General features: G+C 34.0%; 1 protein-coding gene across 39 annotated transcripts in view; it reads right to left on the reverse strand.

Annotated features, from left to right (window-relative positions):
- The window catches only part of ryr1b (ryanodine receptor 1b (skeletal)), a 245,403-nt gene that overhangs the window by 135,802 nt on the left and 96,264 nt on the right, over window positions 1-13,337 (reverse strand). For all 39 annotated transcript variants that reach the window (XR_015514413.1, XR_015514412.1, XM_087292511.1 and 36 more), the window contains 9 exon segments: window positions 13,032-13,150; window positions 12,810-12,943; window positions 11,193-11,434; window positions 8,515-8,707; window positions 5,422-5,638; window positions 5,224-5,328; window positions 3,231-3,334; window positions 3,041-3,124; window positions 2,798-2,957 (listed from right to left, as the gene is read on the reverse strand). Coding sequence is in view for 37 of the 39 variants with exons in the window: in XM_087292511.1 (XP_087148637.1) it covers window positions 2,798-2,957; window positions 3,041-3,124; window positions 3,231-3,334; window positions 5,224-5,328; window positions 5,422-5,638; window positions 8,515-8,707; window positions 11,193-11,434; window positions 12,810-12,943; window positions 13,032-13,150 (1,358 nt within the window). In the remaining 2 variants the exon portion in view is untranslated.

The following is a 13,337-nucleotide window of genomic DNA, read 5'->3' on the forward strand; positions in this document are numbered from 1 at the left end:
CAAGATGGCCACCAGTCCAGAGTCTCTGCACATGATGACTACCAGCTTAAGTTCTCTTCCCAGGATGGTAGCCAGTCCAGTGTTTACTCTTGATCCTATTCCAGTTTGCGAAGCCTCAGATTCTACTCCGGAGTCTGCACCAACCAGAAATTCAGAGATCATTTGTGAACTTGTTTCAGCTTGGAAGCCCTCAGAAGCTTGTTCTGTTTAGAGTGGGTGTCCCGAAGGCTGTCCTGGAGGCTGTCCCAGAGCCTGGCCCATTGCATATTCCAATCTGTGACACTTATGTTAAGCTAGTTCCATCTGTGCTGCTGTGGTGGTCCTCAGCCCCACTCAAGTGGTTGTCAACTCCATCTGCATCACCATGGTAGTCCTCAGCCCACTTAAATAGTCATCCACATCATCTGTCTGGTTGTCTGTCCTGCCAGCTCCACCTGACTTTATGCACCTGTTTATTCTTCTGTTCTGGATGTCTGCCATACAGGCTTCAACTTGGTTTACTGCTTGGTCCTGCTGGTCTCGCCACAGTCCTCTGGGATTTTCGTCCCCTTCCACTATATAGGGACTGGCCCACTGTCTCTACCCCTGATCCACCTCCATTCTACCTCCCTCCTGACTGTCTGTGCCCATATGAAATCCACTCTAACTCTTTTTTATGTCCTTGATAGAAGGAACTCTGAGACAGGTCTAGTGATTCTATTGCATTTCCCATCATTCATTGCACCTCTATTTACTTAGCTGAATATAGAATCACTTATATAATATATACTTATTATCACTTATTATTTAGCTGTTCTTTGTTTGTTTTCAATTGTCGCCCACAATAAGTATTCCAGGTCTGGTATATTGGTATGCTTCCTTGTTCCTGTCACCTCTGGTTGTTTTTGTCGAGTTTGTATTTGTGGATTACTTCACTTATGTGGTAACTTAGCCTGCACCCAGCCTTGTGTTTTGGATACAATGTTTGCCTTTCACACTATCATGAGCATTATCTTTTTGCCTTGCCTGTCACCCAGTTGTGAAGATTATCATTTTTGTTTTGTAAATAAAACCTGCACATGGATCCCTGGTTTAAAAGTTTTCATTACAGCTACTCCCTGCCAACAGTAAGTTTGTCACACTATTCTTTCCATTTTATTTTCTGTCTTTGTACTTTGTATGCACTTATCTTGATATATTCATTCATTCATTTTCTCATCGGCTTAGTCTCTTTATTAATCCGGGGTCGCCACAGCAGAATGAACCGCCAACTTATCATTAAACACTTAACACTTAAACATCCACACACACACACACACACTACAGACAATTTAGCCAACCCAATTCACCTGTACCACATGTCTTTGGACTGTGGGGGAAACTGGAGCACCCAGAGGAAACCCACGCGAACGCAGGGAGAACATGCAAACTCCCCACAGAAATGCCAACTGAGCCGAGGCTCGAACCAGCGACCTTCTTGCTGTGAGGCGACAGCACTACCTACTGCGCCACTGCATCTTGATATAAGTAACTATAAACATCAAGTGAATAAAAGTGATTAATATGGCATGTGATTTACGTGTGATTTAGGTTGTAAGTTTTACAAAGAACATTATATGACACAAATCTACATTAGATTATAGCCAGGAGTTGCTAAATTATTTTAGTAAAAAACATGACTATTATAAATTGTTTTATATTACTTGATGGTAATTACAGCTATAATGCAGGGGTGTCTAAACTCGGTCCTGGAGGGCTGGTGTCCTGCAAAGTTTAGCTCCAAGTTCCTTCAACACACTTGCCTGGAAGTTTTAGTATACATAGAAAGAGCTTGATTAGCTGGTTCAGGTGTGGTTAATTGAAATTGGAACTAAAATATCCAGGACACCGGCCCTCCAGGACCGAGTTTGGGCACCCTTGCTCTAATGCATCTGTCACATACTGTAAGTGTGATAAGATTTCCTATTAGAAATCCACATAAGAAAGGTTGTTAACAAAATTTTTTTCAAGAAAGGCCATTGATAACAGGTGGGTATTGTGTTTTCGATTTTCCACGCTAGCTTGCTGCAATGATGAAAATCAACGTATGTACAATTTTACTGTTGGGTTTTAAATCAGTAGAGGATTAAGCAACGAAAGCTACGCTGTCACAAATTATTTAATGTATTTGTTTTTTTAGCCAATGTAATATTATTAACTGTACTAGTTACTGGGAAATGTAATATTATTGCTTTAAAACTTTGCAAGTAACATTTTACTGCTCAACACTGCACATGTTTGGATTGACAAAATAATGTGAATAATGACAATATTTTTTCTGGACTTTCTTTTTAATTCATCACTGTCCAAACAATTAATGATAAAATGTACATATTTTAGTTTTATTTGTCATATATTATCAAAATATATATATATATATATATATATATATATATATATATATATATATATATATATATGCACTATATCTGCATTGAAGTTTGAATCTATTAATTGTATTATGTATAATTCTATAATTTCAGTTGCAGTATTATCTAGGACTTAACCACCTTTCCATAATGATCCATTTTTCGGTTGTAATGTATGATGAATTATTCAAAAATGAAATACAAATGATTGCATGTGCCTTTTAGACATAATTCATATTTCATTTTCTAGTTGTTACAGAATGCTGTAAATATAGAATTTTTTTTCAGTATGTTCTAAAGTGCTGTGTGCATGCAATAATACTTCATTACCTGATTTTTTCATTTGCAGTAGGTAAAAAAACAAATACCTCAAGGTGATGGAATCAAAAAAAGCAAAGCATCAGATTTACCTGCACAATGCTGTAGGTCCATCCTTGTCTGACTCTGTCTCTTGCCCAAACATTGTGCCCATTTTCTGCCAGCTTTTCCACCAACTGGTTCTGATTAGGCGTCAGTTTGACATGATTGAGGTCCAAAGGAGCGGGTTTGTATCCGCTGCTCATCACATAACTGAGCAAGAACCAGAAAAACAAGAAAAAGAAAAACATTACACATTAAACACACACAAAAAGTAAGGTTTAAGTTTTACATACGTTTTGGGCAATTTGATCTTTCTCAGATTCTCCTCTGCTTTCTCATCTCCCATGCCTACATGGCAGCCCAGAGCTAACAGGGTTCTGGAAAGGTCAAAGAGAAAAAAAAATGAAGTGGATGAATAAATTGGATAGACAGATGGATGCATAAGCAATGAACTTCAGATTTTGACATTCTGTAGACACTCACTTCAATGTCTCTCCAGACATCTGGAGGTTATAATTTCTCTCGGGTTCTGGAAGACTTTGAAAGTCCACTAGACACGGGTGCAACTTCTTATTATCATCCCTGAACTGAAAGAGAGTTCACATTTATTCATTTTGAAGGTATCCAACAGTAGGTTTACTTCCATCAAGAGTAAAAAAAAAAACACTTTAATTAATATTGCGTTGGTAAATGTGGACACAGTTCTCAGTGATCCAGTAAGTATATCAAATATTACCATTTCTACCTGGTGTTAAAATGCATGCATATGACATTGCAATGTGTTCTTGGATTTAGTTTTCATTACCATTAAATAGAATTATAGTACACAAAAATTGTGGGTACAGAGAGTATATGAAATAAAATATGTGTTCTTGTAATCAAGTATACATTAAATGTAGACTAAGGGGCCGATACCACTAAACTTGATTTTGAGTTCTGAAATCTTGAGGCACACTGCATTGCACTTTTTAGAAAAGATAACTTTTTAAAAATATTTTGTTAGGTAACCAACTGTATCAACAGGCTTGATGCTGGAGAGCATTATGTCTGTGATTGTTCGCACAGGGTTGACTTTTTTTCAACTGCAGGCACCCAAAGTGCTCCGTCAAAAAATGCTAGGTGTAGCAAAAAGAGCGCAAAACACTAACGCGGCTTAAACAGTTTGCAAATTGCTCACTGCTAACAGAAAACAATTTAAAATAGATGATTATAACCACAAACACACACACACTGTGTGTCACAGAGCGGGCCTCAGCTCGCTCTGATGGAGAAAACTGGGTTTAGGGGACAACAAAATTATGGCGTACTTGATAGCACTCCAGTACACAGTGTTTTATTTACATTGCTGGCAGGTGACAAAAACAGTCCACAGTGAAGAATATACACCAACACAAAATATTTGAAATGAAACGAACAAGATGTGCTTTGAATGCAAACTGTCAGCTTTAATTTAAGGGTATTTACATCCAAATCAGATGAATGGTGTAGGAATGATACAGTTTGTATATGTGCCTCCCACTTGTTAAGGGACCAAAAGTGGACAATTGGGTTCTAAGCTGTGCCATAACCAGGTGTGTGCTATTCCCCCATTAAAAGTTTTTAAATATCCTACATTTTAAATATTGCATGTTTTCAGATAACTTTTTTTAATAATGCATTAGTAAATGTCATACTATTTATAATAAATGGTGTATAATATTGTTCATTATTAGATCTTGTTAGTAAATACTTTATTATTATTTATTATTAAATTAACTAATGCAAATGTATTCTTTTATATAACATTTTTAATATATCTTTATAATAAAGTTGTCAATAAGTTTGTATTATGGCAATATGAAATTTCAACAATTATATACAGCTCTACAAATGATTTATACATAGGCAGAATTATTAGCCCCATTTTTTCGTTTTTAAATATTTCCCAAATGATGTTTAACAGAGCAAGGAAATTTTCACAATATGTTTGATAATGTTTTTTCTTCCGAAGAAAGTCTTATTTGTTTTAAATTGGTTAGAATAAAAGCAGTTTATAATTTTTCAAATGCCATTTTAAGGACAAAATTATTAGCCCATTTAAGCTAATTTTTTCCGATAGTCTACAGGACAAACCATTGTTATATAATAACTTGCCTAATTACCCTAATCTGCCCAGTTAACCTAATTAACCTAGTTAAGCCTTTAAATGTCACTTTAAGCTGTATAAAAGTGTCTTGAAAAATATCTAGTCAAATATTATTTACTGTCATCATGGCAAAAATAAAATAAATTAGTTATTAGAAATGAGTTATTCAAACTATTATGTTGAGAAATGTGTTAAAAACATCTCTACATAAAACAGAAATTGGGGAAAAATAAACAAGGGGGCTAATAATTCAGGGGGGCTGATAATTCTGACTTCACCTGTATGTGTGAATTTATTAAAAAAAATACAAAATAAAATAAAACTGACACAGACAGAGACAGAAATGCTTACCACTCCATAGGTCCAGCCCTGCTCAATACGGGTCACAGCCCAGAGCTCATGTATGTTTTCTGCAAGCTTCTCTCTGATCCGCTCCAAATGAGGAGGTAGAACAATCTACAAATAACATAAACAGCACACACTCTGACCACTGAGTCAAAATGTTTATGGCAAGCAACAGTTGAGTAGACAGTGTGTAGTTTAGTTTACCTGAGCAGTGTCAACAGGACAGGGAGTGAATGAGGTGTGTGTGAGGGACTGTGTGGGCCCTAACAGGTTTCTGACTCCTTCAAAGTCATGTTTATACTCTTTAATGGGCTCAATGCGCATCCTGTCTTTGGGAAGAAGAGCCTCATAACATGGTGCATAACCAGGAGGAGGTAAAAACTTAAAATCCCCATGACGGCCACCTAAAAGAAAGCGGGCTCTGGAAAACAAATGAAAAGCAGATCAACAAGTGGTTAAACACTATAAATGTGCATTTTTTTAAATTAGGGATGATTCAGTTTTTGAAAGAAACATTTAAAAAAAAAACTTTAAAATAATTTAATTTTTTTTATATATTTATATTTATTTAATTATTCCTGTGATGCATAAGCTCAAACCAATATTTATAAATAATATATAACAAAAATCTTCAATGTCTTTGAATATGCTGATGTGTTTAAAAAAGACTTTTTTTTTAGTTTTGTTTTTTTGTAAAAACTGTGATACATATTTAAAACCTAAAAGCAGTATTTATTTAAATCAACTATTTTGTAATATAAATCAGTCACATTCATCAATCATGCATCTTTGCTGAATAAAAGTGAAATTAAAAGGTATTTACTGGCCCAACACTTTTAGTTGGCACTGTGTTATTTGCAAAAATGGTATTTGTTTTAAATCCTAAGAACAATTTGAACTTTTTTCATCTCAATCAAATATATAATGTACAGTTGAAGTCAGAATTAATAGCCCCCTTTGAATTTTTGTTTTCTTTTGTAAATATTTCCCAAATGATGTTTAACAGAGCAAGGAAATTTTCACAGTATGTCTGATAATGCTTTTTCTTCTGGAGAAAGTCTTATTAGTTTTATTTCGGCTGGAATAAAAGCAGTTTTTATTTTTTTAAACATCATTTTAAGGACAAAATTATTAGCCCCTTTAGGCGAATTTTTTTTCCAATAGTCTACGGAACAAACCATCGTTATACAATAACTTGCTTAGTTACCCTAACCTAATTAACCTAGTTAAGCCTTTAAAAATCACTTTAACCTGTATAGAAGTGTCTTGAAGAATATCTAGTAAAATAATATTTACAGTCATCATGGCAAAGATAAAATAAATCAGTTATTAGATATGAGGTAATAAAACTATTATGTTTAGAAATGTGTTGAAAAAAAAATCTTCTCTCCATTAAACAGAAATTGGGGAAACAAATAAACAGGGGGGCTAATAATTCTGACTTCAACTGTATATTTAATTCTTATATTATGTACAAACTAAAATCATCTGTTGCTATAATTTCTATTAAAATCTCTGCAAAGTTGTTGCAGACTTTTATTTTAGTATGTTGACATGTTTTCTTACTGAAACTGAATATTGAGTAGAGGACAGGGTTTTATTTTTGCACTTCCCCTCTTTCACTTGCGGCAAACTAATGATTAGAGGGGCATAGCTATGCATATCTCATCCAATCCAGCAAACTGATGTCCTCAGAGAAGGCCTTGTCTGCCATTGCTCGAGGTACCACTGTTACACTTTTGCTGAGTTGGTTGACAAGCCAATGTCTTGGGGTTTGGCCGCTGCTTTTATAGGCTAAACTCCTGCCTTTTTGGGACCTGGGAGGTGACCAGGGTCAAGAAGGTGTCAAAAGCTAAAAGTCTAAATATATGCTGATGTTTAAAATATTCCATGTTTTCAGACCATAATAATTTTAATAATGCATTAGTAAATTTTAAAACATTTATAATATATGGTGTACAATATTATTCATTATTAGATAATGCTAGTAAATGCATTAATATGAACTAACTACTAATGTATTTTAGATAACATATAAAATATTCCTCAGAGAAGGCCTGACTGCCATTCCAAAGCAGAAGCAAATGATTAGATTTTGATAAAAGATCATTAAAATAAACAGTTTTATTTTCAGTGGATTAACTTGCATAGATTACTTGTTCAAATGAAAGCTACCAATGTACTTTTTAGGGTTAATTTCTTGATTTGTTATGGAAAATCTACAACTCAAGTGCAACCCATGACCCCTATGAGGTTTAAGCTGTATACCTTTTTTAGTTTTTGTAAAAAAAAAAAAAGTCACTCTTTTTTTCTTAATATCTTATTATTAGTGCTGGACAAAGATTAATCACTTGCAAAATAACATACACGCATACATGCATTTATTTAAGAAAATGTTTATTCATGTTTTTAAAATATATGTGCATATGACACAAATGATCTATAAATTTTAATATATATGACAAATTTAAATGTAAATATCTATAAAAAAATAGTTTTTATAGTGTTGTTTCTATGTGTGTGTATCAAAAATACATAATAAATATACATGTATATGCCCAGCAGCCACAGGATATCAACATGACATCAGATTAAAGTTGGGACGTTGCAGTTTGTTTAGAAATGAATATCTGGTTAAATTTAGAACTCAACATCAGATCAATGTCAATGTTCATCGTCCAATCTAAAATCAGCCAAATATCAACAGTTTGAGGTTGTGTGGACATTACCACTATGATGTCTATCAGACATTAAATTGTGGTTGTCATACCTGACGAATAAATGTCAGCATTTGACGTCAATATGACATTGGTTTAAAATGTTGGCTCGACATTGGATTTTAGTCACTTTCCAACACAACCTAAAATCAACGTCATTTGACTTCATTATTGGACGTCAAAATATTGATGTCCTTAGACGCTGGCTAGACATTGAATTTTGCTCACCTGACGTCACAGCCTAACTCCAAATCTAACCTAATATTAACGTCTTAAATATTATCTATCTATCTATCTATCTATCTATCTATCTATCTATCTATCTATCTATCTATCTATCTATCTATCTATCTATCTATCTATCTATCTATCTATCTATCTATCTATCTATCTAACACAATTATTTTGTCAATTATTTTGTCAAAACAAACTTTTATTTTTGTATTATTTGCCCAGCACTACCAATAGATACTAGCTTTTATGTGGACTTTAAATTTTTATAAGAAAAATAATACTTATTTAATTAATAACTATTATAAAAAATACAACAATAATGATCAAAATAGTAATGTTTAATTACTTCACTCCAGCAGAAAAGCTAATGGCAGGGAAGAACAAGCCATCTAAGTTGAAGTTCTCAAACATTCCCTGGACCGGATGGCCATTGATGCGGAAGGAGATACTGGGCACGCTCAGATCCAAACAACAACTCACGACATCATCAGCTGCCAAGGCATGCTGATTGGGCGAAGCCACCTGACGTGACACATGACCTGCACAGAGAAAAATGGCAGTTTAAAGACCATAAAAACTCCCATGCTGTGTAAAGAATAACAATGATGCTTTGCATGAATTATTGGAGTAACTTTAATTAAACTGTAAAAATATATGTGAATATAATATAAATATTTGTTTAAACTTGATACAGTGGTTTGCTATTATTTTACTCATAGTTCATGCATCAAATAATAAAAAGAACATCACCAGCATTAATAAATTACACTAGGCAAACCATGAATAACTGTATATGGGTTTTTCCACAGAAATATTATGAACATATATTGAGTGTTACTGTACTGTACAGTAAACAAAATAAAAACTTACAAGCAGTGTTTAGAGGGCACTCATACTAATGCTCACCACTGCCTAGGCTACATGTCCACCAAAGCATGTATTTCCCAAACAATGCCATAACTTGTGGCTGAAATACAATATAATATAATATAATATAATATAATATAATATAATATAATATAATATAATATAATATAATATAATATAATATAATATAATATAAATAATATAATAATATAAATGTAAATGATGTACTGAGTGTATATTTCCCAAAGTCATGGTTGCTCTGTCACAGATCTATTGTTCAAACCATGTTAGTTATAAAATTATGATGCTCTATATGAGACGGAGTGACAATTTAATTAGAGAAAATCTGCATTCAATTATTCTTTATTTGTTTTATACAAATTAGATTCTTTTACATGAACAAACACATGCATTCCTTTTCAATATTAATGTAAACGGCACATTTAGAGCCTATATTTCTTTTACAAACATTATGGAGAATATTCCATATTCTATTCTAAACAAAACCACCTTTAATAGCTAGCATATACAGTAGGCTAATATCTTGTCTTAAATAAACCAGATATATAGTCAAATAATTATGCACAAACAACTTTTGGTCTATTTATTTTGTTGTCATAATTACATTTATATTCAGAAATTCAATATTTTTTGTTTTCACAGATTTAACAAATTTCCGCTCGTCAATCCTAGGTTGTCCATAGCTTTTAATAATAATAATATTAATAATTCCTTACATTTATACAGCGCTTTTCTGTGCACTCAAATCGCTTTACACATGGAGGAGGGATCTCCTCATCCACCACCAGTGTGCAGCATCCACCTGGATGACACGACGGCAGCCGTTTTGTGCCAGACCGCACACCACACACCAGTTGATTGGTGGAGAGGAGGTGATGATTATGATGATTATGATATGGGGAGGGTTAGGAGGCCATGATGGACAGACCAGTGGGCAAATTTGGCCAAGATGCCAGGGTTAAACCCCTACTCTTTTTCAAAAGACATCCTGGGATTTTTAATGACCACAGAGAGTCAGGACCTCAGTTTAACATCTCATAGATGCCACTCACTGATTAGTATAGAGTCCCCGTCACTATACTGGGGCATTAGTACCCACACAGACCGCAGGTTGGGCGCCCCTGCTGACCTCACTAACACCACTTCCAGCAGCAAGCTAGCTTTCCCATGTGGTCTCCCATTCAGGGACTGACCGGGCGCAGCCCTGCTTCAGATGGCGATCATGTGAGAGTTGCAGAGAACTAGCTGCTGGCTACAAATCATAATTAAGCCACGGCTGCATTCAAAATGGCATAAATAATTTACAAAGGGAGAGCAATCGTCAATCTGAGCAGCGCTAAAACTGAACTGTAAACAATTACTTTGAAAGCAAATTACATGTGAGACACATAGCATTAACATTTTTTTGTATCATTTAAAGTGGATGTTGGTAGGTTTGAAAGGAATAGAGCATAGGGGAGATGAATAGAACACAACCAGGAACTATGCTTCTAATTACTGCCCTAAAAGTGTAGTTGCAACCACACTTGTTTGTGACACAGTTTGCGAATGTTCCTTGAAACCATGGGAAATAGAACTATGATTGTTGCAATGAAACTTTTGACCTTTTGGCCTTCAGAAATAAACCCCTGAGCATTTGTTTTGTGTTGTTGTCAATGGTAGTGCCGTGTTTTTGAGTACCTGCAGATCCTGAGCACTGTGTTACAAAAAATGTTTGAAAAATGCAGCGCCCATCAATGACACTTTTGAGCTAGCTATCAAATCACCGTGGAGGAGGGGCAGGGCCATACCACCCCCACAACAACTTGTAATGCAGCTGAGTAAAAAAAAAAAACACTGCAGTGCAATATGCTCACAGCTGAACGTTAATTGAACAGCGCTTGCATTTCTCTAGTCAAAAAAATGGTCCGGACATGCAGTAAAACTAAAAATATGCATTTAATCTGGCAAATATTAGAAAAACAAGATAAAATTACTGATATTTGACAAACATCCTTCTGCCAGCAGGTGGCGCTACAACTGCAACTGAATATTGGCATGTAGATGTCATCAGGTGTAGACCCTTATCAAATAAGATTGGTATCATTTGAAATGTTGTAGTCACGTGGAAAAAAGTAGACAAGATCAAGCATGTACCTGACCACAAGTGAAGTCCATCAAAGCCATAAGAGTAGAGGTCATCACCCACACCGTTGCCCCCCCAGCCCTCTCCTCCTCCTGGGTATGGGCTGAAGCCTTCAGTCATGGCCCAGCCCACTCGCAGATGAGTGGCCTGAGCCGTCACAAATGACTCCACATAGTCCACCATTACCTCAAAATACCACTTCTTATACTGGGTGGAACCTTCACAAGTCCCCAAGAAGATATTGGGCCTCACACTATGAAGAGAAAGTTACATTTATGCAGTTAACAGTTTGAAATTATTTCAGTTAAGTGAATTTGTACATCTTTGGAAAAAATTTCTTGCAGGAAAAAATAAAAAATATTTATTTTTGTAAAAACTATTGTATATTTAAAAGCATGTAAAAATATTTTAATAAAAATATACATTCAAATATAGCATTTATTGAAAAAGAGTGTAATTCTTCTAGATATTTTGATTATATAAAAATGGATACTTTAGATTTGGATCAAACTATAAAAACCTTCAATTAAAAGCTTGACTTTACTTTAAAAAGTGAGTAAATGTTTCTTTTAAAGCAATTATTTGAATTTTAAAAAGTGAGTAAAGCTCTTAAGTCAACTCAAAAATTTGAGTTACAACAGGTTTACTAAGATATTTTATAAGTAAAGACAATTTATTGATTTTAAGGAAACACATTTACTAATTTTTTAATAAAAGAAACTAATCGCTTTTTGCAGTACATCAATATACTATTGTGAGGTCAGATTTTCGTCTGAAATATGAGAAGAAAATCTGTTCTATGAGATTAGAAATTTAATATATGTTATATATATATATATATATACAGTTGAAGTCAGAATTATTAGCCCCCTTTTGATTTTGATTTTCTTTTTTTAAATATTTCCCAAATGATTTTTAACATAGCAATGAAATTTTCACAGTATGTCTGATAATATTTTTTCTTCTGGAGAAAGTCTTATTTGTTTTATTACAGCTAGAATAAAAGCAGTTATAAATTAAAAAAAAAAACGTTTTTGCTACAAAATTATTAGCCCCTTTAAGCTATTTTTTTTTCGATAATCTACAGAACAAACCATCGTTATACAATAACTTGACTAATTACCCTAACCTGCCTAGTTCACCTTATTAACCTAGTTAAGCCTTTAAATGTCACTTTAAGCGTATAGAAGTGTCTTGAAAAATATCTAGTAAAATATTATTTACTGTCATCAGGGAAAAGATAAAATAAATCAGTTATTAGAAATAAGTTTTTAAAATTATTATGTTTAGAAATGTGCTGAAACAATCTTCCCAAAACAGAACAGAAATTGGGGAAAAAAATAAACAGGGGCGCTAATAATTCAGGGGGGCTAATAATTTTGAGTTGCAGCTGGAAGGGCATCTGACACATAAATAGGGTACTAAGCCAAAGGAAAGTGAGTCAGAATATTTTATTTTATTTTCACTTTTCTATTTATTTTACAATTTTATTAAGCCTCACAGATACAAAATATATTTAGTATTTAGAATTATCCTGTAAAACTATTTTTTTACCATATAGTGGACATGGCAAAAACGTTTCAGCATTAATAATAAGTCAAAAATCACTATATTTCAACAAATAATACCTTGAAGCATAGTTAACGATGTTAGTCTGCAGTAGCAGGTCACGACCCGGAAGTAAATTTTCGGTGATGAGGTTTTGATTGGACCTCACAGCAACACCGTTACACACACACAGAGACCGCAACACGTCCAAAACCTGTCCAGAAAAACAGAGAGGTTGAGATCTTCTATGTGTGATAAACTGCTAAATGCTAGTTTAACTTAAATCAAGTTTGCAATAAGACCTTATGGTTTCGTCCGTGTTTGTCTAAGAGAGAAATGATGGACTTGATGTGATTCTCCTGAATGATGTTCAAGACTTCAGGACTTTCAATCAAAACACAGTACAGCACCTCGAGAATGCCTGGAGATCAAGAGATCAACAAACACTTATGAAGAGTAGAAACTATGTGTGACAATAATGTTGGGTAAGTTACTTAAAAAAAAAGTCATTACTTTCTAATGATCAATTACACCATTACAATTGCATTAAAATTACTTTTTTAAACATAAACTAATTACATAAAAATGACTTAATACTATTCATACAA

This window comes from Danio rerio, chromosome 18, assembly GCF_052040795.2.
Source record: "Danio rerio strain M-AB ecotype USA chromosome 18, GRCz13ab, whole genome shotgun sequence".
Lineage (NCBI taxonomy): Eukaryota > Metazoa > Chordata > Actinopteri > Cypriniformes > Danionidae > Danio > Danio rerio.